This window comes from Pseudorca crassidens, chromosome 14, assembly GCF_039906515.1.
Source record: "Pseudorca crassidens isolate mPseCra1 chromosome 14, mPseCra1.hap1, whole genome shotgun sequence".
In the NCBI taxonomy this organism is placed as follows: Eukaryota; Metazoa; Chordata; class Mammalia; order Artiodactyla; family Delphinidae; genus Pseudorca; species Pseudorca crassidens.
In genome coordinates, this window is record NC_090309.1 from 14,667,996 (window position 1) to 14,695,087 (window position 27,092).

The following is a 27,092-nucleotide window of genomic DNA, read 5'->3' on the forward strand; positions in this document are numbered from 1 at the left end:
ATAGATGCTTCAGAATGGAAGGGAAGTACGTAATGAAGGCCTTGAGCAGGAGAGGGGTGGGGAGTAGAGACCATTATTGTTTCTGGGTAGAAAGGCCACAGGTCTGCTCCCTTGTCAGCAGGATGGGGGTATCTCCCCAAACCGTTTGTAACAGGGTCCTCTTATGTCAACAAGTTTGATGCAGGTTGGTCCACATTTCCTGCTTCCCTAGGAAATGCCACCAGTGTTACTCAGAGGCTCAGAGGGACACCAGAGTGAGTCTGTCATCTGTGCCTAGAGGCCTGGGGTGACTGTGACCACCTCCCCCCCACTCCAAGCCCACTCTACCTGGCCTGTTTCCAGGGCACTGTTGCTCTGAGGAGCTCCATGAGCAGCCTGTGGCCCCTGCTTCTGCCCCAGATCCAGGACCAGCCCACACAGCTCGGTCCTTGGCCAGAGCCATGTCTGGAAAACACTGGTGCAAGAGGAGGCGCAGACACTGCAGCTCCAGCCCAGGAGCCCGGGAGTAGACAAGAGAGGGTGACACTGGGCGGAACCATGGGACAGGTGTGTATTCTGCAAGGGCACAGCCTCCTTCCCTCATCACCTCCCCTCTCCTGGGGCAGCCCTGCCCCTCCTACACAGCCCTCTGGCCTGACAGTCCTTTCCTTGTCCTCTTATTAACCCTCCCCCATCCCCACTGAACCATTATTGCCCCATCTTAGGCCAAGGCCACACAAAGACTTCGGGCACGAGCTGGCCTATGGGGCTGGAGAGGCACTAAGAGCACAGGCAGTGGAGTGAGGCCGCCCTGATGTGAGAACTGTTTCTGTCACTGCCTGGCCCTGTCTCCTCCCCGCCTCAGGTTCCTCATCTGTACAATGGGATTAAAACTTCAGTCCCCACCTTATAAACTCACAGTCTGGAGTGAACGAGGCACGTTCCTGACCTGGCCTCCTGGTCACTAGTCCAGGCCGAGGCCATGGCGAGGGCCCCACCCCCTTACACACATACAGCTCACTTCCCGAAGGGCTCTCAACCTCTCCCTCCCCCCACAGCCCTCTCCAACTGACCGGCCAAAGTCCTGGTCACCCACGGAGTCCATCAACACAAGCAAGTGTTTTCGTTACATGTTGGGGCTTTTACTTCAATTTGAAGCAGATGGTTGAGCACAGATGTGAACAGCTTTGGCCTTGTGCACAAGGAAGGAACAGGCCTTGACTTTGAACATGCCCGCCTCCCCACATACTGGCCCATTCCCCTGGTCCCTTCCTCCCCTCCGCCCCCCTGCACAGCCATCACAGCCCGCCGGCCCCCAGGCAGGGTGCCATCTTGTGTGCCCAGTCAGGAGGGCGGGGCCCTGGCAAGGAGTGGCTGGCTGGACCGGCTGGGGGTCACCTTGGGGCAAGTCCCTGGGGTGAGGTACGGGTGGTCAGTATTGCCCCCCACCCTCCCATTCACTTCTCACGATGCTTAGGGCCCAAGAAGGAGCCTGCGCCCAGGGAACATGGGAAAATCAGGGTCAGAGGCCTGGGCAGCCAGTGGGAAGGAGAGGGGGGCCGGGATCTCAGACCTCACTCCCCACAGGTGCCCCCAGCCTCCCTGTCACAGCCTCCCTATCACCGATAAGCCAGAAGGCTTATCTGCGTCCAGCCAGCTCGGGGCCCAGCTGTAGAAAGGGAGTTCCGGGTCAGAGGGTCAAGCGCTTCCAACAGTCACCAAACGTCCATCCTTTCCACGAGTTCCTAGTGGAACTGCTGACTCTTCTTTGGCGTGAGATGGGACCCGGGCAACAGGAGGAGTAAACATCACAGAGCAACAGTGTGGCTTTTCACTATGGGGTCTTCTCACCCCATTTTGTTCAGTGTCTCTGTCGAATCTTTGGCAATGAATTTCTGCAGCCAGACGGTGGGCCTCAGGCCCGGGCAAGGGGAAGGCTTTGCTCTCCCCGTCCCACCAGGCAGAGAGCAAAGTGCAAAGTCACTGTGGAGTGGTTGCGGGGTGGGGCGGGGGGAGAGGGCGAGAGGGGGCAGGCAAGCTTCTGTCCTGAGAGGTGGTGGTCTGAGCATCCGGTGGCAACTTAGAGAGGACGACAAGGCTGGACTTGGCGAGCTCACCTTCTCCTCAAGCTTGACTGGAAAGAGGGCCCACAGCAGCGTCCTTGGACAAGCCCATGGCCGGTCACTCCTGAAAGAAACAACCAATGGGAGGAGAGGGAGAAATTAGGAGGTTGGGATTAACATATACACACTACTGTATCTAAAACAGACAATCAACAAGGACCTACCGTAGAGCACCGGGAACTCTACTCAATACTCTGTCATAACCTATATGGGAAAATAATCTGAAAAAGAATAGATATCTGTATATATCTATATATAAAACTGAATCACTTTGCTGTACACCTGAAACTAACACAACATTATAAATCAAATATACTCCAATATAAAAAAATAAACTAAAGAAATAAAGAAACAGCAGCTAAGACCCGGCACAGCCAAATAAATAAATAAATAAATGTTTTTTAAAAATAAAGAAACAAACAAAAAATAAAATAAATAAGCTAAAAGGATATGTTGTATAGCACAGGCATTAGAGCCAATATTTTATACTAACTTTAAATGGAATATAATCTATAAAAATTTTGAATCCCTATATTATATACCTGAAACTAATATAATATTGTAAACCAACTATACGTCAATAAACAAGCAAACAAACAAAAAGAAGGGCTTCCCCGGTGGCGCAGTGGTTACGGATCCGCCTGCCAACGCAGAGGACACGGGTTCAAGCCCTGGTCCCGGAAGATCCCACATGCCGCGGAGCAACTAAGCCCGTGCGCCACAACTACTGAAGCCCACAAGCCTAGAGCCCACGAGCCACAGCTACTGAAGCCCATGAGCCCGTGCTCCGCAACAAGAGAAGCCACCACAATGAGAATCCACAAGAGAAACCACCGCAATGAGAAGCCCGCGCACCGCAAGGAAGAGTAGCTCCCGCCCGCCACAACTAGAGAAAGCCCGTGCGCAGCAACAAAGACCCAACGCAGCCAAAAATAAAAATTAAATAAATAAAAATTTTTAAAAAGCCAAAAAACAAACAAACGAAAACCAACCAATGGTCAGAAGTAGCCCCTACTGGTCCTGACTCCACAAGGCCGACCTGTACCAGGTGCCGGTGCCCATGGTACCTCCTCTTACTCGATCCTCGCGGCTGCCCGGGGAGGGGCTCGGGAGGGACTCGTATGGCCCAGGCAGGGACTGAATCTTGAAAGGTTCGGTAAGGGATGGAGCCAGGATCTGGACCCAGGACCGGCTGCTGCCAGAGCCCACGTCGTCCCCTTACTCCCCACCCCTACCTTGCTGCATTTCAGAGCCACTGCTGATTTTGCTGGTTTGGGGGATGGGCGGGGTTGTAGAGGAAGCTCAGGGACCCCTGATCCTGATACCACAGTCCGCCAGGTCACACCTCTGAGGGATATCAGAGTCAGCCCTGTCCCCCCACGGGAATGGCATCCTTACCTCCTTCTCCCTACACCAGGGGTCCCCAACCCCCGGGACCCCTGTACCGGTCTGCGGCCTGTTAGGAACCGGGCTGCGCAGCAGGAGGTGAGCGGTGGCCGAGCCAGCTAAGCTTCGTCTGCCGCTGCCCATCGCTCCCATCACCGCCTGAACCCTCCCCTCCCCCATGGTCCGTGGAAAATCTGTCTTCCACGAAACCGGGCCCTGCTGCCAAAAAGGTTGGGGACCGCTGCCCTACACCCTTCAGACAAGACACTACACCGGCAGCCAGGAGGCTGACTCTAGGTGCAGCCCATCCCCCCGCCAGCTGGGCCTCAGTGGTCTCATCTATAAAATGACAGTGTCTTCATCTATAAGAGGACAGTGTCCTCAGCTGTAGTAGAAATGAAGTCTGACCTGGGAATTCGAACCCAGAAAACAGATGAACACGGTTCTAGTCTATTTGGATCGGGAGAGTACAGGGGACACAGAGAGAGGGGAGCCCAGAGTCTACAGTATTCCTTCCAACGTGGAGCCTGGGGTGGCTGTGAGAACCCAGGTGCTCTGGGGCAAATTGGGAAACCCCTAGGTTAGACCGTCTTTCAGTTCCTTGCAGTCCTGACCTTCGGAAACTTCACACTGGCAGCTGAACTTGGTGTTGCTCATGAGAAAACTGACCAGAGGCATGATTTTGCTACAGGAAGGGACAGGAGATGCGAAAAGGTCCTGGGGCTGCCGGGCTTTAGCTTTGGAGGAGGTCAGAGCTGGTGGGGAGGCTCTTCAGGGGCTCCCAGTCCACCCAGAAGACGCAGGAGAATAACAGCCATCCGCTAACTGGGCACAGCACAGCCCTAATACCGCAGTTCCAAATCCTTCTCTCCCGTTTCCTGCAACAACCCTGAACAAACAGCTAAGCACTTATTTTTGCAGCAAAACATCTGTCAGGCACCTCTGACATGCCAGGGCGCTTCTCACGTCCCCAGCTCAGAGGTAAGTGCTACGAGTTGGCAGCACCACGATTCGAATCCAGATCGGCAGTGTTTATTCTACCACAAGGAGCCTGCTCCTGCTGAAAGGGAGGCTCGGGGAGCCGGGCTGCAGCCAAACCACGAGGCTGGAGGGGCTGCTAACCACAGGCCCTAGTGAGCCTCAGGCCTGGGCGGCGCTGGGCAGGCAGCCAAGGTGCGAGGCCCGGGCAAGGCTGGAAGTGGGGTCCAGGGAGGGCGAGGGAGCCCAGCCAGGAGGAGGGAGTGTCCTCCAGCTAACAGAGGCTAAGAAGGGGAAAAGGAAAAGTGAGAGGAGGTAGCATCTTGATGTGGTGAATCCAGGCTCACATTCTCCGAGCCCATGGTGCGTGGCTGGCCCCAGCAGGAATCTGCTTTTTGTTACCGAGTCTGAGGAGGATTAAGAAGCGGAAAGGAAACCCGTGGGGATGGCACTGGGTCTGTGGTCCACGGGGTGATTTACAGCCGCGTCATCCCGGCGCTGGCTGCCTGGGCGGGCCCTGCGGAGGACTGGCCCGGAGTTCCTCCCTTGTTCAGTCTGCCTGCGGTCAGGGAAGGCACGGAAGGCTGGGGCAGCTGAAGCCATCCCACTGGCTGCCCTGTAAAGGCGGCCGCCTGGCCGGGCCCAGCCCCAAGCCCTCCGTCGGCTCTCAGACTCCACTGAAGCCATGGCTACCACCCAAGAGCAAGGGAGACAGGGGTTTCTCTCGCCAAGGCCCGACCTGCAATTCTCAACCCCACCCTTTCCCTAACGTCTACACTGGACCTGCGTTCCCACCACCCACCTTGGTCCAGGAATGCCAGCACATGCATCATCCGTCCAAGGAAGCCTTATGTCAACTGGAGCGTGGTGGGAAGAACACTGGGAGGCCTTAGGTGCCACGACCTTTTTTTGCAATTAACCAACTGTGTGACCTTGGGGAACTGACTCTCCCTCTCTGTGCTTTAATTCCTTCACCTGTGCGGCAAGTGCACGCACGTGGATTAGCGCTCCCCAAAGGGTGCTCTTCAGAATACTAGCCAGGTGAGGTATATCCCATGAGTTTGGGAAACATCACAGACCTTGGCCCGACTTTGGAAAGTCACCGTGTATATGAACATATTAAAGTCTCTGAAAAGTCCTACAGTAAAGAAACTCGTGTGGCTTTACTTACCCAGTGTTTCCCCAACCCATTTGATTGTGTGACTGCAACCGCATTGTGAGGAGTAGAAACTCCCTCTACTCTTCCCGTTATTTAAGGCTGCACAAGGGCATTTCAGAGGGGCTGGGGGAAAGTCTCAGGAAAGCTTGTTGAACTACGGTAGGGGCAAGCTATGGCCCTTCCCTCCAGGTACCTGCCAACATCACTCAGCCACCTCCAGGCTCTGCTTCTTTCTTGCCTGTCTGCCCATTGGCCCAATCTCTCAGCATCCCAACCCCGAAGACCCAGTGAAGGCAGTCAGTTGGTCCAGCCTCGGTCAGATTCCTTCCCCTAGACCAATCTGGTGTGGCTGAGAGACAGGAGACAAACCTACCTATGCCATCCCTTCAGAAGAGGTGGGGTATGTGTGTGTGTGTGCATGCGCGCGCGTGTACGTAAGTGTAGGTGTGGATGTGTGTGCACGCACACATGCAAGCATAACTGCAAATACAGGGGAGAGGGCTGGACACACTCCCCACTGTGACAACCACACCACAGACCCCCTTCTCATGTAACTCCTGGCAACATCCTGCTTGGGTCCATGTGAGAAGCACAGCTTGAAAGGGCCTCTTGCGTCCCCTCTGGCTCTGGCCTTCTGTGGGTGGTGTTCCCACTGCGGCCAAGCCTCTGATTATGGCTGGGTAAGGCTCTCACCGTCCTGAGGAGCCCCCTGCAGCGTGACCCCTCCACACAAAAGATGTCCTTTAAACACAGGTCTTGCTGCTCACTAATACAAACTTTAAAAATGACTAGACAAGATGCCTCCCAGGTCCCTTTCAGCAGGTCTGACGTGCTGAGTCCGACTGAAGTGATTTGGTCAGGGTGACAAAGTGTCTGGGTTTATCACATTCAGAAATCATCTTTTTTTCTTTTTTGGCCACAGTATGGCATTCAGGATCTTAGTTCCCCAACCAGGGATCAAACCGTGCCCTCGGCAGTGAAAGTGCAGAGTCCTAACCACTGGACCGCCAGGGAATTCCCAGAAATCATCTTTTTATCTGCTCACTCATTTGTGGTCAGAACGTCAGCTCCACAATGGCAGGGACATGGTCGTTTTGTTCGCTGCTATAGCCCCAGAGCCTAGAACAGTCTGGACACACAGTAGCATCTCAATAAATATTTGTTATTTGTCGGACGTCTGAATATTTCCAGTTACCAGGCATTTTATTTACTGTAGCATTTAAGTACCACCAGATACGTTTCCTATTTCAAATGTAACACTGAGCATTTTTGTAACTGTGCCTATGTTTTAGGGGAACTTTTGGTAATTGTTGTGAACCCAGGAACAATGTTGTATCTGTCTGGTTTTGTTCACTTCCAGTTTTTAAATTTCTAATTATACCTCCTCTGCTTACTAAGTTTGTCCCTGGCTTTAAGTGGATTGGTTTCCTCTCCTCGTCATTTCTATGTGCTTCAGGGTAATTTTATCACTTGAGGGCATTTTTAAAAAAACGATTATTTCTGCCTATAAGTTATTTTACCTTTTAAGTTCATTTTCAGTCACTTCACCTATTTAACCTTTTTGTTTGTTTGTTTGTTTTTTGTTTTTCTGCGGGACGCGGGCCTCTCACTGTCGTGGCCTCTCCCGTTGCGGAGCACAGGCTCCGGACGCGCAGGCTCAGCGGCCATGGCTCACGGGCCCAGCCGCTCCGCGGCATGTGGGATCTTCCCAGACCGGGGCATGAACCCGTGTCCCCTGCATCGGCAGGCGGACTCTCAACCACTGCGCCACCAGGGAAGCCCTATTTAACCATTTTTGACTGTTTTCAAATCATACATCTTTCTGTTTTTAAGCAATTTGTATAGAGCCTTCTATGTGTAGAAAAAGACGTCAAATGGGATTGAAATCCTGAGTTTTTTGCTTTTTATGGTTTGTCCTAAAAGGAGCAGTCAGATTGCAATGTTACTTTAAAACTAAAATATGAAAGACAAGCAGGGAGGGCATGGGAGAAGTATTCTTCAAGCCCCACACTATCAGGCATTAATTTACATTTCACTTTTACGTACACCAATATATGGGCTAGAAAGGGTTTGGTTCTAAATGCTGACCGCTAGGGTTCATCTTGGCCCCAAAGTCAGCGGGACTCTGGGGCCCTGGGCAGGCTGGTTGATCTCTCAAAGCCTCAGTTTACTCATCTTTAAAATGAGCACAGGGGAGGGATAAACTGTGAGATCGGGATTGACATATACACCTATTATATATAAAATAGGTAACTAATAAGGACCTACTGTACAGCACAGGAAACTCTACTCAGTCCTCTGTAATGACCTATATGGGAAAAGAATCGGAAAAAAAGTGGATATATGTATATGTATAACTGATTCACTTTTCTGTACACCTGAAACTAACACAACACTGCAAATCAACTATACTCCAGTAAAAATTAAAAAGATAAAATGAGCACAGTAATAGTATCCACTTTCTAGCTCAGTTGCAAAGAATCAATGGGACGAGAGAGCCACACTCCCAGCAGGGCCTGGCACACAGTGTAAGCACCAGCTCCCATTCCTGCAAAGAGCTGGGTCCTTGGTGTGATTCACTGGTGTTTGAAAACATAAAATGGCATCACAGGCTGAAAGGTCTCAAAAGAAGTAACCAGAAATAGTCATATGGAACCAACTGTCATCTCGGCCAATCTGCTTTAGACGAATTCTTTTTTAAAAATAAGCACAACTTTTAAATTACTTAAGTCACATCCATGACGAATGAATAACCAAAGTGTGGTATATTCATACAATGGAATATTATTCAGCCATAAAAAGGAATGAAGTACTGACATATGACAGAACTTGGATGAACCTTGAAAACAGTACGCTAGGTGAAAGGAGCCAGGCACAAAAGCCCACGTATTACAGGATTCCATTCCCATGAAATGTCCAGAACAGGGAAACCCATAGATTAGTGGTTGCCTAGGGCTGGGAGGGAGGAGGTTGCTAAAGCATATGGGGTTTCTTTGGGGGCTGATGAAAATGCTCTAAAATTGACTGTGGTGATGGCCACATTTTAGTGAAAAAACTAAAAAATCATTGAATTGTACATTTTAAATGGGTAAACTATAATCTCAATAAAAATGTTAAAGATTTTGGGACTTCCCTGGTGGCACAGTGGTTAAGAATCCGCCTGCCAATGCAGGGGACACGGGTTCAATCCCTGGTCCGGGAAGATCCCACACGCGGCGGAGCAACTAAGCCCGTGCACCACAACTGCTGAGCCTGTGTGCCACAACTGCTGAAGCCCACGCACCTAGATCCTGTGCTCCACAACAAGAGAAGCCATCGCAACGAGAAGCCCGCGCACCGCAATGAAGAGTCGTCCCCGCTCGCCACAACTAGAGAAAGCCCGCGCACAGCAACGAAGACCCAACGCAGCCAAAAATAAATAAATTAATTTATAATTTAAAAAACTGTTAAAATTTTTGTAAACGCCTAAGTAGTATATGTTAATTATAGAAAAGTTAGAAAACACAGAAGAGTGAACAGAAGAAAACCATTTAAATCACCTCCATCTCCCCACCGAGAGAAACCATGATAGTGCTGGGTGATTGCTGTTCCACATACTTTTCCTTTTTTTTTTCCTAGTTGATACACAATGCTGTGTTGGTTTCAAGTGCACAGCAAAGTGATTCCGTTATATATATATATATATATATATATATATATATATATATATACACACACATATATGTACATATATATATATATTTTTTTAGATTCTTTTCGATTATAGGTTACTACAAGACATTGACTATAGTTCCCTGTGCTATACAGTAGGTCCTCACTGTTTATCTCTTTTATATGTAGTAGTGCGTATTTGTTAATTCCAAACTCCTAATTTATCCCTTCCCACCCTTTTCCCCTTCGGTAACCATGAGTTCGTTTTCTATGCCTTTGAGTCTGTTTTTGTTGTGTAAATAAATTCGCTTGTATCATTTTTAAGATTCTACCGATAAGTGATATCATATGGTATTTGTCTTTCTCTGTCTGACTTGCTTCACTTAGTATGATCATCTCTAGGCCCATCCATCCACATACTTTTCCTATGCGTAGGCAGACCTATGTTGGATTTCATGGAGTGAAATCAGCTTGTGCAAACTGCACGGCAAGCTGGTGTTTGTGTTTTCTCCAACACTCCAGCCCATACATCTTTGCATCTGGCAGATCTGCTTCCACCTCTCCAAGGGCCAGGCTCTGCTGAGGTTATTCTGGGCACGAGCATAGGCCTGGGCTTCTGGCCTCCAAACTTCCCAGGGAACTGGAAGCAGGTATGGACCAGCCCACCCCCAGCGCCTCCCGCCTCGCCTGGCCTGGGCGCCACGGGTGACAGGCAGGAAATTTATGAGCAGTTGGAGCTGGCGGCCCTTTGCTAAGGGCAGGAACACGGTGTGAATCAACGACCACACTGTGTCCAGGCTGGGAGGGCTCTCCAGGTGCCAGGATCTAAGAGCTGCAAAGTTATAGCCAGAGCCCCTTGTGAGCCAGGAGAATCCGCCTGGGGACCATGAACTGGGGGAAAACTTCATTCAGTCATCAAAGATTTATTGAGTTCCTCCTGTCAGCTCTGTGACAGGCGTCAGGGTTGGAGGCCCTGCCCTGCAGCAGCTTACAGTCTAACCCCAGGGCAGAGCAGAAACCACCAAAATGCTATCCTGGTAGATGCTGTCGAGTCACCTCTTCCCCCTACCCCCCGCTGTGTCCCTCCAGGCCACTCATCAGAGAAGTGAATATGATTGCCAGGAGCTCCCGGCTACGGGGTGCAGATAGCTTCCTGTGATGCTAGGAGGACGTCCTGCCCTGCCGGTCCAGGTCAGGAGCAACAGTGGGTCCAGCAGTCTAAACCGCTCGCTGACTGGGGCCAACATTTATGTTCAAACCTCAGGGTCAGTCAAGGACATACAGAAGAACTTTCCTAGCTGTAGGAAACAACCACTGAGTAACACTGGGGACCCCTCCTGTGCTAAGATGCTGGAGCTGAAGCTGGGACCCAGGCACCCGGGCCAGCACTGAGAGCACCGTCCAGTCCCGGGCGTCCCCTCTGTTCCAGTACAGCCTTGCGCGGAGTACTTCCACCCACGGGAACGGAGGCTCCAGGAGGGCAGGGTTCTGCTGGCTGTGTCCCTGCTGTGTCCCCAGTCCAGGACAATGAGGCCTCCAGTCCAGCTGCCTGCCCCGAAACCCACCTCACTGCAGTCTGGGGAAATGTGTTTCCCCTCTGAAGCCTCCAAGCACTTCATACCGACTCCTCCTACACCCCTCTGTGCTCGAGTTATGGCTGCTGCAGCTGCCATCGCCCACTTGCTCCCCCCACACGGCTCCACCACGGGCTCCTGAGACAGGGGGCCAGGTCATCCTCCCAGGCCTGGGGACAGTAGTCCGTGAATCGGCTGAGGGCGGCCTCGTCCGGAGCCCAACACACTCCTTTGCATGTGCGGTTGTACAGTCCTTGGGAGGTGCTGTCGCTGCTTCCATTTTGCAGATGGGGAAATGGAGGCCCTCGGTCACACGCTAGGATGCAGCAGAGCAAGGCAGACCCCTCAGTCCCTAGAGGATTCAGCTTCTTCACTGGCAATCGGGACTAGAAAGTCCTCAAGCCACCCCCCCAGCTGCCACCTCTCTTGGTGCTAAGAAAGCCTCAGTCTTCATCCCCTGGGGCCTAAGGGAAGGTGGGAGGCCCGGCGCTTGCAGAGCCGGGCCAGAGCTCAGAGGGAGAACCCACGCCTGCAGGGGACGGGCAGGGAGACCCCAGGGGCCGCCGGGCCGACCCTTCTCGGGCTGCAGGCTGACCATCTCTGCTTCTCTCTCCGTGCTCCCGCCGCGTCTCTCTGTGCCAGCTCTCTCTTGGCCTCCCCTCTACTTCTCTCTCCACGTCTGTCAGCCTATCTGCCTTTCTTGGTCCCCACCTCACCCCACCCACAGCACAGGGCACGGCAAGGGCCGAGCTGGCCTGGGTGAGGCCTGAGGCCCAGCTGCTGCAGCTTCCCATCTGCTCCCCGTCCTGTGAGGTTGTCCAGCCAATTCCACTTCGCTGCACGCTGCCCTTCCAGATCCCAGAAGCTCAAGGAGCTCCTGCCCTTGCCCCATAGCCAGAGAAGGCACCCGGGCTGGAGGGCAGCAGATAGCTGGGCAGACACGTGGCCCAGCCAGGTGAGGAAGGCCCTGCTCCCTGGAAGCGTCCCTAGGGCCCCGACTCATGACCCTCACACACGCCCCCCACCCCCCGCCAACACTACCCATATACACACACCCCCAACCACAGTGTCGGGGGTCCCCGGGGGCCCCATCATGCTTCTGCATATCTCCGTGCCTCCCCTCTCCCCAATCGTTTTTTTTATTTAATTTATTTTGGCTGCATCAGGTCTTGGTTGTGTCACACAGGATCTTCGCTGCAGCACGCGGGATCTTTAGTGCTGGCCCGTGGGATCTAGTTCCCTGACCAGGGATCGAACCTAGGCCCCCTGCACTGGGAGCGCGGAGCCTTAGCCACTGGACCACCAGGGAAGTCCCTCCCCTCCCCTCCCCAATCCTTATAGCAAAGCGACAGCAGGAGGGAGGGGGCATCAACCAGACAAGCCAATTCATGCTAAAGTGCCGGCCCACAAGCCTTTGCAAAGCCCACAGCATGTCTTCAGGAGACCCCCAGTCAGAGTCTAGCTGTGGATAGTTCAGGATCAGTGGAGGCGATAATGGGGTGGCTGGGAGAGGCCACCAGGCCCCTGGACAAATGATTTCTGAAAAAACAGTGTGCAAACCCCCCCTCTGGCCCCTCCCATCGTCCCTAAGCCCCTCATAGCCAGACTCTGGAGATACCGTGGGATGCAGGAAAGGGTAGGACATCTCTGATCAGGGCTCTTCACTCACCACCACCCTGACCGTCAGTGACACCACAACAGTACTGGGAAGAGAAACGGATCTTTCACCCACACACACACTTAAGTGCACGTACATACGCTCCCTGACGCACAAGCACCCTCACGGACGCAGTGCAGCGGAGTGGCTAAAGGTGCCGGCTGTGGCATCACACAGCCTCTGTTTGAATCCTGACTTCCCCATTCCACCAGCCGTGGGACCTGGAGCACTGACGTCACCTCTCTGTGCCTCGGTTTCTCCACCTATAAAATGGCAATAATAGTAGTCTACTGTCTGAGGCTGAAGAGAGGATCAAAGGTCACAAAGGCTGCGAAGCCAAGCACTCAGGGTGAGGCAGCCACATGTCAGTACACACACGTGTGTATGTATGTGTGTGTGGGGGGTCTCCCCCCATTTGCATGTCAGCTCCTCAAGGCAGGAACTGTGTCTCCCCATCAGGTGGCCAGGGCCCCACTGGGGACACGGCAGAGAGGAGCTAGCTGCCCATGAGATAGTGTGGAAGGCAGCTAGAAACACCTCACTTGCTTGGGCTTTCACGCTTCCATTCATTCGGCAAGCACGTACTGAGTGTTCAGACTGTGCCCGGCTCCATTCGGAGCACGGGGGGCCCCCCCACCGTGAGCAAAACAGACAAGGACCCTGACCCGCCCAGCGCTGCCCCCGCAGGAGAACAAGCCCCTGAGCAGGAGTGACTTTCCCTAGAGAAAGGAAGCCGTGTGTTTTCTGTGCCCAAACAGCTTGGACAGGTCCCAGTTCCCAATAATTGATGCACTTCCCTGCATTCTCCGTCAGACGCTACTGGATGAACTTCAGCTTCCCCTTGACAACTCAAGGTCAAGCCTGGGAACGTCAGTCTACAGAGGACTCCCCAGGTCCTTGAGGCTCCCGGGGCCCCTCACCCCGACACTAAATGGCTCCAATCCCTTGGCTTTTCTGAGCCCCTGGTGTTGCCCTCTTTGTTCTCTGTTTCCTCCCACGCCATCAGGCCACTGGCTGTGATTCTGGGGGCTGTCACTGCACCTGCTCCAGGAGCTGGTCTCCTGGTTGTTTCTGCTCAGCTGCTCTGACCCGAGCCTCCAGGGAGGCAGGCTTGTAAGAACTGTGCACAGAGCTAAGCACAGTGGGCTGCGAACAAGGTCCTGCAGGGCTCTCCTGTGAGCTTTCCTGCCCGGGCTTTGTGTCGTTCAGCCTGAGTTCCAAAGGGTGGGGCCTTTGTTTTGTTCTCCAGAGTGACCCAGCACCTAAAACAATGCCTGGCACATAGTAAACACTCAAAACTGTTTATTCTTAAATAAACGTACAGCGTCCTTCGAGCTTAATTCATCTTTTTCTGCTTCTGTTGAATAAACGAACCACCACTGCGTGTAAACGTGGAGGGGGTGGGTGGGTGCCAAAGTGGATCCTGACCCCTGGGGGAGAGGGGAAGCTCTGAAACCCTTGAAGACCTCCGGGCACCTCCCCAGTGCCAGACACTCAGTCCACCATGTGGGAGGCCCTCCGTCTGATCCTGGCAGACAGTGCCTACAGATGCCCCAACAAACCTGTGCACATACACACACACACACACACACACACACACACACACACACACACACACGCAGCAGAAGGACGGACTCGGTGTCTGCTGCCTGGCAACAGAGTCAAGTCCACCCAGTCTAAGTCCCTGGGTGGGGAGGGGACACTCAAGGTCCCTCTTCCCACCTTCCGTATGGACAGCAGTGTCCTCCAGGAGCCCCAGTGACTGCGTAGTGCAGCCAGTTGACGTAGCCCTTTCATGGCCATCATTTCCTTGAACCCTCCTCACCCATGGACATTTCTATCCACGTCTCATGAGGAAAGCGAAGCTTGGAGAAGGCAAGTGCTCGAGCTGACAGAGCTCATGAGTGGCTGTGCTGAGACAGACCCGCGTCACTGCTAGACCCCCTCACCTTGGGAGAACAGAGGGCAGTGATGGTCTAGATTCAGAAGCGCTTGTTTCACGGGGCTGGATGAGCCTAGGTCCTGCCCGGCCCCACCCAGCTGTGTGGCACTGAGTGACTTCACCCCCCGGGTCCCAGCCTCCTCGTCTAGCTCCCATGGTTAGTGACGTGGATCTCAGGAGGTCACTGCAAAACTCAAGAGGATAAGAGGCATGAGAAGGCTCTGCAAACTGAAAAGCACTGTGCAGAGGAACCAGGTCACCAGTGGCCTAGTCACCTAGGTTCCCTGAACCTCAGTGCTGTCAACTAAAACAGGGCTACTGGCCCTCACTTTGCGGGGCTGGGGGGAGGAGTAGGCAAACTCGCAGAGATGGGGTTCTGACACTGTGGTTGAGGTTATGATGACATCCGTCAGCCCCATTGGGAAGAAAACCACTCTGTCAAAAATCAGGGTCAACTTTCCAGGGATGAGCCACGTGGCCGTTTACCCTACTGTCCTCCCAGATGAGAGGCCCCAATGTCCTCCTCAGTTTCAGGGAGAGCACCCCTTCTTCCAGGGCAGGTAGGGGATGGCTGGACAGGACTGACTGAACTGGTGAGGAGAAACGCTCTTCCCAGCAAGGCCCTGCCCTGCCTTGGATGTAGCGTGTGGATGAAGTACTCAGTGCTGTGGCAGCCACTGTGCAGTCATGAGGTAAAGACCAAGAAAGAAGCCCGAAGCCTTAGCATCACCAGAGCCTTGGAGCCAGGGAACAGTCTCCTCACTTCACCTTTCCTAACTGTGAGAAACAGGAGCCCTGTTAGTTTAAGCTGCTGCTAGAGGCGTTTCTGTGATCTGAAATGCAAAGCTTTCTGCACTGATTCAAGGCAACAAGAGCCCAAACTCCCCAAACAGGAGCCTGGGGGAGCCCAGGGGCACTTCCCTGTCTGTGTCCTAAAGCCCCTAGTTCACGCTTCCCTAGAGTCTTTGCCTTCAGCTCAGGAATATTCAGCCCCAGCGTGTGTGGATTTTCGTGGAAGGAACGCTGTGCATTACTTCGCAGCCTCCTCTGTGCCAGGAGCTGGGACACAAAGATGAAAGGGCTGACAGTCTAGCTAGAGAGGTGTCCTAAACACACATTGTGTGACATAAGGTAATGTAGTACAGAGTTTTAATATCACATAATTTATCAGGTAACATATCACCTAAAAATACAATAAAATGAGCTCTCAAATATCACATAATGGAGTATCACATAATATATCATGACTTCATACTGTATCATAGGATGCTCTCCTGAATTAGACTCTACACCCCCCTATGGTAAGGGCAGGGAGGTGGCCATGCTATGGGGCCCTGCGGTGGAGGCCGGGGTAGGGGTCAGGGAGGGCTTCCAGGAGCAGGACTTAGCCAGACAGACAGGGTAGAAGGGCATTCCAGGCAGAAGGGACGGCGTGAGCACAGAGGCCAAAAATAGCCCCTCTGGGCGAGGAGTTCTGCGTTGATGGAGTGTAAATTGGGACACCGGGAGTGACCGGCTGGAGCCAGGTCACTTAGGGGGAGGGGCAGGTGCCCTGTAAGGGAGTCTGGCCTCTACCCTTGGCCTGTGGAGAGCCCCTGAGGGGTCCTGAGCAGGGGGAGTGAGGCAGTCAGACCTGGCTTTCAGCAGAGCTGCTGGGAGGGGCGCAGGTGGGTATGAACTGAGCCAGGGAGCAGCTGGGCGGCAGGGCCAGGCCCCAGGTGGCCGTGAAGTCTGGGCAGAGAACTAAGCACCGTGAAGGCAGGAAAGGCTCCTGCTTCGCCCTCTAGAAACGTTTATACTAGGAGGTCAGGAAGGCAGGGATTTATACCTTCCCCTAGAACCAGCCTCCAGTCTGCAGGGGGAGGTAGAAAAAGGACAACCAGGGCCTGCTGGCGCCCCCTGTGCCAGGCGATCCACTGTGCCAGGGGCAGGGGCTCAAGAATGGGCAGTGGGAGGGCAGCCCTGCCCTCCATTCTCCTCCCACTGCTCCTCTGGAAGCTCCAGGTCTGGAAAGCAAGTTCTGGTCACTGGTCGGACCCCACGTCATCACCAGGGGCCTGGGGCCAGCGGCCACGCCTCCTTCCCCAGGCCCTCCTCACCTTCGGCTCCACGGGGACCAGCTTCTCAGGCAGCAGACACGGGAGGGAGGACAGAGTTCACAAAACAGTTTCACATCCTTTGTGCCACTGACCCCTGGATAGGTGGGCAGTCAGGCTGGCATCTCCCGGATACAACACTTGAGCAAGGCCACCCAGCTACGCAGGCCCCTGGGCAGAGACGAGACCAGCCTCAGAGTCCAGATAGGTAGCTGCCCACCCAGGCCTTAGCAGGGAGGGGGGACCTCGGCCCATGCCCAGCCCTGCAGACGGGGAGACGAATGGCCCTGAAATTGTGATAAACTTATATATATTTTGTCCTGCCAGAGCTGCCACTTCTCCAACCGAAACTGGGAAGAGAGGAGAAAGGAGTGAAGTACGGCGCCTGAGTAAAGCGCAGAAGAAACGCCCTCCGTAGCCCGAGCCTCAGCGTGTGAGGACCGGCCACCCGCGGCGATGTGGACGACAGGCTTTTTCCACTGCCGGGGTGAGGGGCAGCCGAGCTGCTGGGTCTCACGGGACAGCGCTGGGGCAGGCAGTGAAAAAGGGGTGCCGGCACTGAGAAAGGAAAGGGGAAGCCCCCAGTCCCCTGCCCCTGCCCCGTGACCCCCCCATGAGGTCACGCCCATCTGACACCTGGGAGGTGTCCCTCTCCCCACCTCCACCTGGCAGCCCTGGGCCTGACTCTCAGCTCCCCCTCAGGGGTCCAGGGGGTGTGAGGAAGGTGGCCAGGCCTTGCCCTCCCCTCCCCACCGCCGCCAATGCTGGCCTCCCAGCTGCCAGCCCTGCCCCAGCACAGCCCAAGGGCCCCACTCAGGCCACCCGGGGACTGCTCCCAGGAGGTGCCCAGATTCCAGGCAGACGTCTCCCAGAAGTTTCTGGCGGTGGCGGCGGTTCTTAAAAAAGGCTTCCTGTCATACTGCAATCAGCTGGGGCGCCAGGCGCTGAGCGTTTCATTAATGCCACTGCTCTCCCAGAGCGTCTCCGTGTTGCCTTCCGATGTGTTGATGGCAGTCTCCGCGCTCTCTCTGCCCCCGACCCTCCCTCGGGTTGACGACTTTCTGCTGCCCTGCCCACACTGTGCCCTCCCGGGCACCTTCTTTCTGCCCCGTCTCCTCCAGCCCGGGTTTTATGACAACAGTCACTTCTAACCGCCTCCCGTTTTAAGAACTTTGGGAAGGAAAAACAGTTCGGCAGCGTCCAGGATACCTAATTAGGTGGCCTTCAGGCACCTTAGAGGAGGAAGAAAAGTCACAACTGGTGCAAGAAGGGGAAGAAACACCATTAAAAGAAAACAAGGGGAAACCAAATAAAGAGCAGAGATAAAGAGTCGGGAGAAAACAGCGGCGCCTGAGAAACACGGATTCCAGCCGCCAACTTTTACGGCGTCCAGCCCTGTTATTCATAAGCGAGTTTCCTCTCTCACAAAGGACCTTTTGCACGGTTTTCCCTGCTGCCTCCAAACCAGCTGCTTGTGCTGTTGTATCCTGAGTGATGATGAGGCTCTGAAAGGGTTTTTTGGGAACAGATGGCCAGGGGAGAGCTGGGGAATGTGCCAGCAGAGCGCTGGGCGGGCTGCCAGGGCCTGCGGTGACTGAGTGCTTGGGCTTCCAGCTCGCGTGCTTTCCCTGCCCTCTGCCCTCCGTGGCGCCAGCAGGCCTTCCCAGCGAGCGCTCGGAACATCTGGAGTCTGGGGCTGCCAGGAGGGGGGGCCGCGGCGGCCGGGCGGGGGACCCTCTGTTCCAGCGGAGCTCCCAGGGCCTCGCCACCAGGCCCGCCTTGTGGAACAGCTAATCAAAACCACAGCGCCCGAATGGGAACCAGGCGCGCTCCCAGCTGCAGCCAGAGGCCGCCAGGGCAACTTAACCCCGTGTCAGGCCTCGCTGGCGGCGGCACTGGGGGCGGGGGGCTGCTGACACCACCACCCCCACCGGCCCGGCCCACCCCTTGCCACCCCCAGCGGTCTGTGGGCTCCCCGCGGCTCAATGGAGCCTGCAAGCGCCACAGCCTGGCTGCTTACATAAGAGCTGCTGCTCCTGACAAGGCCCTGCACCCGCATTTGCTGGGGGTCTCCGGGCTCAGGCCACCCTGCTGGGCGGTATGTGAGCTTCAGGGCCCGGGCGCGGCTGAAGAGCTCGGAGTTTGGAACCAAAGAGACACGGGCTCAAAGCAGCTCCACCACTTCCTCGCTGCATGGCCTTGGGCAAGCTACTGCCCTTCTCTTGGCCTCAGTTTCCCCTCCGTGCAATGGGGAAGTGGTGCTAACTTGTGGGGTCAGCATAAAGGGTAGAGATAAAGTATGGGAGGTGCTCGGCACGCAATGGGCACCCCCCGCTCGGTCAGCACGACTGTTGGTGAGAGTCTGTTTATTAGCATTATTACCACGTACAACCACACGTTATGCATGTTCTTTGGTATGAATCCGTGAACTTTGAAAGCCCAGGGATTTCTGGACTGGCTAGGTGCTCGCCCCCCTTTAAGGATGCAGGGCCAGGGGGTTTGCCCCGAACGCCGGACAAACAGGAGTCCCCCATTCAGAATTATTTGCCCTTATCTGCCCTTTGTCTGGTCATTCATCCATTCCAGGCACTGCCCTTTGCTGAGATGATCCTTCCTGGGATTCCATATGAAGTTGTTACCTTGTGGCTGTAAATTCCTGAGATTTCCCTCTGGCACTGAGAAAAGGCCAGCCCTTTCTCATACTGGATCTCCTTTAATCCTTCCAGCAAGGTGGCGAGGAAGGTTTATAAGCTCACACTTTACACACGAGAGAACGGGGGATCAGAGAAGTTAGGTAACACACCCAAGGTCACATGGGTAGGAAGTACCAGTGCCATGATTCAAACCCAGGTCTCCAGCACCAAAGCCTACACTTCCCCTACTTCGTGGTCTTGCCAAGGGTCTCCCTGTTGTATGTGCCTTAAAGTTAAATGACAGCACCAGAGAGAACTGAAAGGAACTATAGGGTTCTCTCAACTCAACACCCACCTGTAGCATCCTGGACCACTGAGCCTCTGAAGGGGTTTCCAGAGGGGCACTGGCTCGAAGAGATGCCCTGGAGGTTAGAGCATCAGAGGGGACTTTGCACGTCTCTGACTTTCTGAGCAGGAGAGGTTGGTCCCTTCTCACTGTCCGAGACCCCAAGTTTTCATTCATACACAGCACGGTGGGGAGAAGGGTGGGGTCTGTGAGTGCGTGTCAGCGGGGGAGAGGAGGAAGAGGTGAAGACAGTGTGAAAGGAGAGGGGAAAGCAGTGCCCCAGTCTCTCCCCCACCTCGGGACCACCCGGCGAACAGCAGAGGGCCAAGTTCTGCGTTCCAAGGAAGCTAGCCTGGGGGGCTCCCCAGCCCACGACCCCTCCATCCCAGTCCCTGCCAGCCGTGTGGACTAACGGTGTCAACCGAGAGAGGAGAAACGGCAGCTGAGAGAACACTCCGTGTTAGAACAAACAGCTGGCGACAAACGTCTATGTAATTGGAATGCCAGAAAAAATAAATTGCATCCACTTTTATGACAAGAAGGGAATTTAATGGTGGTTTCCCACCCACCCCCCTTCTCTCCCAGCATAGACGGACTCCATGGGCTTTGAAAGCACATGGTATTTAACTCAGTAACATGGCTCGGAGGATGTGGAAACAGGACCTCCTCTCACCACCCCATTTCCATGCGGGGGGCGGGACAGGGAAGTGATAGGAGCCCCGGGCACCTCTCCTACTGGCCAGTTCCTCGGGCCTCTGAGCCTAAGATTCATTGTTCCTGGGACAACGTCAGGATCCACCTTGAAGGGGTGGCGGGAGGAGTCGACGGGGTGATCTGTCAGAAGTACTAAGCACCCAGCACCTCGCCTGGCGTGGGATCCAGGCTCTAAGAGCGTCAGGCAGTATCAGGATTCTCCGGGCGCACTGCACTGGGGTCCCGACAGCCTCTGTGAGCAGCTTTCAGATCTGTGTGAAATGCCCATGATGGGCAGAGGGGGGGAGAGTAAACGCCTGTTGTCATTGAGACGGAGAAAGGAGCTGAGGTGACCTCAGTTCGGAAAGTCTGACCAGAAGGGGCCGTAGAAATCACTTCTGGGGTCAACTCACCTTACAGAAGTGGAGACCAAAGCCCCAGTGGGGGTGACTGCGTACGTGGCATGTGGGGACACAGACAGGACAGTGTCCCTCAATGGGGACTCTGGGGATGCAGGAGACCCTGCACACGAGGGGCTGGATCCAGCCAGAGCAGGAGCTGGAGACTGCCTCACATACTCTGGGGCTCCGGAACAGACCACAGAGAGAGCAGGTGCCACCAGGTCCTGTCCGAGGCCTGGTTTCAACCACCCAGACAGAACCCTCTCGGCTCCCACTGACCCCCCAACCCAAAACCAATGTGCTACCTCAGCTGGCCCCCAGCACCAAAAGTACAGAAGTCTGCACCCAAGATGTTCTTCCCAACAGGGGTCCGGCTACCCTCGAACCTGCCATCACCACGAAAAGCCTCCCCCACCCAGAAAGCAGCAGGAAGAGAGAAGATGCGGTCGAGCTATGCCAGCCTCACTGCCTCCTCTGGCACTGGACCACCCACAGGGTGAGAAGCAGCCTCTGGCCTTGCAGAGCCAGCCTTCCCTGCCCAGCTGGCACACACGGCTACAGCCACAGCTCTGGGGTCACCAATCGGTGCCCAGGTGTCTGGTAGGGCCCTTAGCTCAGCCCACCATAATGAACTTATCTCTCCCCCCACCCCACCCCGCCAACCTGGGGCCTGTGAGAAACCTGGCGACAGGAACTTACTGGCCATTTACTGCCAGGGCTTAAGCTATGCCATCAGTGTTAGTAGCTGCTGCCGCTGTCATTATTATTATTATCATTATTCACTGGAAGGCAGGGCCCTAGACTGTGGGAAACTGCTCGTCTCCTATCCCGCAGGCCCGGCAATGCCCACCCTGCCCAGGTGTGGAACAGTTCTGCTTCTCTTCCCTTCTCTCCTCCTCAGAAGCTCCCAGGAGTCGCTGCTTTAAAAACAGGAGCTGCGGAAACATGGCCCAGAGCCAGGTGCTTAATGTGCATTATCTCCGGCTGCAGCCGGAGCTCGAGCTGAGCTCTGCAGAGCCCTCCCACTCCTCCCACCTGTCTCTCCGCTTGGCAGCCTCCGACGAGCCTCTCTGCACGACCAGGGCTTCCAAACGGACCCTGGACCCTCAAAGTCACCTCCTGTGAGGTCCAGATATAGAGGACTCACCCGTCAAGGTCCCCACCCCCAGCAAGGAAGGGCTGAGACGGGCAAAAGGATGTGCCTGGGGCCTAGAGGGTAAGGAAAGATCACTTTAAATCCCACTCTTAACACAGGTCTGGAGGGACAAGGCAGCTCATCAGGGAACACTGAGTACAGTCTGTCAAGGTGGTGTTCTGGAAAAGGGTCGCCCAGCCTCTGGGGCACATGAACGGTGAGAGAGCCACACTCCGTGGGACAGCTCAGAGCGCCATCAGCGGCACTGGTGATGACCATTTATGAAAGACTTCCTTTCAGCTGGTCACTGACATCAGCATCATTTTCTAGTTTCTTCCTTTCTTTATCCTCCATTAGAATGTAAGCCTGACTCACTCCCATCCCCAAACCCTCAGGCCGCCCTGAATGGCTGCAGGGGAGGGGCAACAGGGGCTTGATTTGAGCCTGACATCCACCTGCCCCGTCCACAGGGACTAGGGAGGGTCAAGCCCGCCCCATCGCAAATACCCGTCACAGTGCCCACGTGCTGAGGATGGGATTCCCCAACACGGAGCTCACTGCCGCTGCTCGATAGACACTGAACGAATGAATGTATGAACAAATGAAGGAACGCGTCTCCAGGGACACCAGCTCCCTTGGTTCTGGTTAACAAAAGGATGGCCTATCCCAGGCACTCAGGGCCACTGGGCGGGTCACTGAAGTCCACCCCTGAGGGCATCCCTGAAACTCACCTACCTGCATGGTGACAGATGCAGGAAGGCACACACACCAGGAGTGGGGTGGTGCTGTGATCCGCCAATCTACCAGGGCAGTTACAGGGCCCAAGAGGCCTCAGATGCCCCAGCAGCCCCAAGACCCTGTCCCATCCCTCCCTCTAAGTCCTCTGGGCAACGGTGGCTGTGCAGGCATGGTCCTCGGGAGATGGCAGCCTCAGGACAGCCCGCTCGGCAGGAAGGGCTGCAGGATGCAAGGGGCCCCTTGCTCTTCAGAGGTGAGGCAGGACCTCTGCTCGTAGAGTCAGACTAGAAAGGGCCTTGGACATCTCTGATGTTTCCACCATCCCCGTTTATTGAGGAGAAAACTGAGGCAGTAAAGAAATGGGTCCAAAATAGTAGGTGGTGAGCCAGGCCTTGAACTCGGGCTGTTTGATGCTCTTACCCACAATCTAACACCTCAGTCTCCCAATCTGGACAATGGGGAGGCTGGACCAGATAGTCTCTAAGGTGTCTTAGATTTGATGTGATTTCAGGGGAAGCCAAAAGCTCGTCTCTGCTGGGCATCGTCACCCCACCACCCCCCTTCTTCCCCCTCACCTCCCAAGTGTCTAGTTTCCTCCCCAGCCCAGGGCACTTGCTCCAATCAAAGAACAGGGAAGGAGGGGGACCCAGCACTCTGGCCTTTGGTGGCTGACGGGAGGACTTGGGGAGGGGGGATGAGAGGCAGAGATGGAGGAAATGGCGCTTGTCCATCCTGCCCATCCACACCTCCGACCGACCACCACCGAACGCCAGGGGAAGTTCACCGAGAGTTTACAACCCTCCTTTGTCACCGAGCGCTGCATGGGGCCATCAATCACGCCCTTAATTTACCCGCGTCACCTTCCAGAGGAAAAGCCGCCCTGCGAGCAGCCAGTGGCGCTTCCTCTCTCACCCACTTGAGGAAGATTTCATCTAATTGGTCCACATTAAATCACTCCCAGGATCGCAACGTGCCATCACCGCAGCAGCGGCAGTGGCTGGCGGTGGGGATGTGCCGGGGCCCTCCCTGCTGTGGGCAGGAGAGTCCACAGAGGGCCTCCCTGGCTGGAAGCCTCTTGAAGGGGCCCCTGGGAAACCTGGAGAACCCAGAGAGGGGCCTCCTTGAAAGGGGGGCTGGGGGAGGAATGTCAGGGATGCGGGGAGGGGCCGGCCAGGAAGGAAGGAGGAGGTGGTAGGAAGGAATGAATGGAGGATGCCGGAGCCACTTGGCTACCCCCCCCCCACTCCCCATCCCTGGATGCCCAGGGGAGTCAGGCATCTCTAACCCCTACCCTCTTCATGGATGCAGACTGGGTCCCACCCTCTGTCTCTCTCCCTCTAGCCTCGTGGGCACAGAGATCCAGAGGGTTGCCATGAGCCTTGCTCCGCACAGCCTGGCAATGACCCCCAACTGGAAATGCTGGGAGCCTAGGCCATCTGGGAAGCGTAGCTGTGCCCGACACCTTTCCTCCCGCCCGTATTTCTCCAAACACATCAGGCTTTGTACAGGCTGTTCCCTCTGCCTCAGATACTGTTCCTGCTTCATCTGCCCGGTGACCTCCTTGTTGTCCAGCTCAAACACCACTTACACAAAGATGACCTTTCCAACTCCCTCGGGCAGGAGAGGTCACCTGTCCCTTCTCTGCCTGGCCTTCCCCTGCCCCAGCACAGGCCTCCAGTGCCTCCTTTCCTACACTCTTCTGCTCTTATCCACAGGCAGGAGGGTCTCTGAGCATCCTGTGAGCTGCAGGGGTGCTGCGACCGTATGTGTATCATTTTTATACCCCTGCCCGGCAAGCGCGGCACATGGCTGGGGCTCAGCAAATTTCTTCAGAACAAATGAATGAATATCACGTGCCTTAAGGCGCGGCCTCAGGTAACCCACAGGCCAAGTCACATTACCAAAACACACCAGAGGGCTCTCCTGGGCTGTTACCAGTTCAGGAGATCTCCCTCGATATGACATCCATCAGGGGTCGCATGGGGGATTCATCCTAAGAGCACGTAAGGCCAGAAAGAGCTTCAGAGATAAGCTGTCCTCCTCAGTTAAGTGATGAACACACGCAGGCCCAGGGTGACTGTCCCAGGTACCCAGCAGCCCCGTTCCCAGGAGCAGAGTCACACACAGTCCCAGGGGTCTGAGGAGCCCTGAAGCTGGCGCGAACCCCAGCAAAGCTCCTAAGGGCCGAGCTCACCAGTCCCTCTGGAAGCCTGGGGGGAGTGAGGGGCTCCCCAGGCTCCCGTCCCCACCTCTCTGTCTTCCCAGGAGGCTGCCGCCTGCGTGGCTGGCACGTACCTTGCGCTTCTTGGCACGGCCCTCGGCCTGCAGGGTGCGGGTGCAGCGCTGCACACACTCGGAGAAGCTGAGGTTGCTGTGGTCGGCGCTGTAGTCCAGGTCGGCCAGCCGCGCCAGGGACAGGATGTAGTTACAGGCGATCCTCAGGATGGCCAGCTTGGACAGCTTCTGCCCATATGAGTAGCATGGCACCTGGAGGGTGAGAAGGCGTCAGGAGGGGCTGCCAGGCTCTCTGCTGAGAACGGCCTGGGGGCACCTCAGCCAGGCAGGGGTAGGGCCCCTCTCACTGACATCTGCACCGCCGGGCAGGGGACTGCAGGGCGGCAGAGGTGGCCCATCGAGTCCCTCAACCCGGATTTTATTCCCTGTTCTGAGCACCCGCCGTTTCCACACTCACCACCTTGGGAGGCATCCACGTTCCCACGTCACAGGGGAAGTAACCGAGACTTAGCTCTTGCCCGAACGTCAGTGCGCACGAAACACAGTGAGTTCCCCCAGGACAGAGCTCCACCCCCCTCCCTCCCTGAGAAGGAATCTCTCAGAGAGAACCGATGTTTTTTAGCTCTGAGGGTCTATTTACTCATTCAGTGGCACTTGTCTTGCTGGGCACTTGGGGTCCGACCACAGATAATAACTCGGGTCTGCCATCAGAGAACTTACACTCAAGAGGGATGTTATAACGTCAGAGCAGAGTTAGGTGCCCCGGACTCTGGGAACAGACCAGAAGCAAAGTGTCAGTGCTCAGCTGGGGGGCCCACACACGATTGGCTTTCTTTTGCTTTTCTCTTTTTCTTTCCGCCCTCTGGACCTGGGGCGCTGCTGGGCATTGCAACAGGACAGCCCCAACCAGACTTGACAGCCTTGACGTTCATCACCAACTAGACACTCACTAATGGCACAGGGATCTGTATGCGTGAAGCGATGGGGTCTCTAACATTGTCCACCAATGCTCCTGCTGCTTGAGCAAAAAGCTACAAAGACTGCAGCAGAGTTCTGTGTCGTAACATGGAGACATCACCACAAAGTCCACCCGACAGGTGCTAACCAATACAGCTGCTCTGACGCGTCGTTCACCTAAATGGCCCAAACGTACACTGCAGCCAAGGCTGCGGCATCCTCCTCTCTACGGCTCTCCAGGATCTACACGCAGCGTCCATCCCCACCACGGATACCTGGTACGAACCCTCAGCCCACAGAGAGTGGGGCGCCTTGCAGGGACCACTCAACAAGCACGCCGGGCACTGTTCTGAACCAGCGGTTCTCAACCAGGGACAATGTTGTCCCTAAGGGGCAGCTGGCAATGTCTGCAGACACTCTTGATCGTCACCACCGGGGAGCAGGCGGGGAGGGGCTACTGGCCTGCAGAGGCCAGGGAAGCTGCTAAACATCGTACAGTGCTCAGGATCCTACGGTGCCTCCACAGCAAAGAATGACTCAGCCCAAAACGTCAGCAGCGCTGTGGTCGAGAAAGCATGATCAAGAGAGCCGCTTCAGATGAGGACCCTAAACGCGTCAACATCTTGATCTCACGTTAAAGCTCACTTCGTCCAGCAGCTTTCCCTGACCTCCCACCCAACCCTACCCCGGGGACTAGGGCTGCCTCCCCTTGATGGTGCTCTGATAGCCCGCCATCTGTCCTTAACTCCTGATTACTGGGACTCATTTAATGGTCAGTCTCTGTGTGAGCTGTCAGGGGAAGGCCTCTGTATGCAGAGCCTAGCCCTGGTCCTGCCCATCACCGGCCTCCAAAGGGTTTGTTGACTGAGGGAATGAATGAACAAATGAACGCTCTCCCTCCATATCTATCAGGTGACTCCAGAAGGTTTAGAACTGGGTTCAAAAACCGTTCTCTCTCTCCCTCTCTCTCTCTCTCTCTCTTTTTCTTTTTGGCCACACCGCTCAGCTTGTAGGATCTTAGTTCCCGGACCTGAGATTGAACCCGCGCCCCCTACAGTGGAAGCATGGAGTCCTAACCACTGGACCGCCAAGGAATTCCCAAAATTCTCTGAGGATAAAGATTTAGTTATTTGGTGCAGAGGTGAAGCTCATACACCTTTTGGTCACCTGGGCTAACTCTTGGCTCTAGCTACAAACCCTGGGCAAGAGACATAACCGTTCTGAGCCTTGGTGTCCTTGTCATATTGCCAACAGGACTGGCCACAGAGCGTGGTAAGGACTAAAGGAGATGGCATATGCGCTGCACATAGTAAGGCCTGATACAAGTCAGTGGCATTATTACGGTGGGTGTTGCAGAGGGTCTCTAAAGAGGGTCTCCAGAGAGGGTGAGAAGCAAGAGATCTGGAGCC

At 55.1% G+C, this 27,092-nt stretch overlaps 1 protein-coding gene across 4 annotated transcripts in view; it reads right to left on the bottom strand.

Annotated features, from left to right (window-relative positions):
- Nucleotides 1–1,099: 1,099 nt before the first annotated feature.
- ATOH8 (atonal bHLH transcription factor 8) overlaps nucleotides 1,100–27,092 on the bottom strand; it is a 35,008-nt gene continuing 9,015 nt past the window's right edge. The window contains exons 2-5 of one of the 4 annotated variants that reach the window (XR_010934404.1): nucleotides 24,787–24,978; nucleotides 17,466–20,489; nucleotides 16,549–16,716; nucleotides 1,100–2,166 (exon numbers count right to left, since the gene is read on the bottom strand). Coding sequence is in view for 2 of the 4 variants with exons in the window: in XM_067704493.1 (XP_067560594.1) it covers nucleotides 2,161–2,166; nucleotides 24,787–24,978 (198 nt within the window). In the remaining 2 variants the exon portion in view is untranslated. Of the gene's footprint in view, nucleotides 2,167–16,548; nucleotides 20,490–24,786; nucleotides 24,979–27,092 lie in introns of those variants that run through there. The other 3 variants (XR_010934403.1, XM_067704493.1, XM_067704494.1) reach the window with 3 other exon arrangements.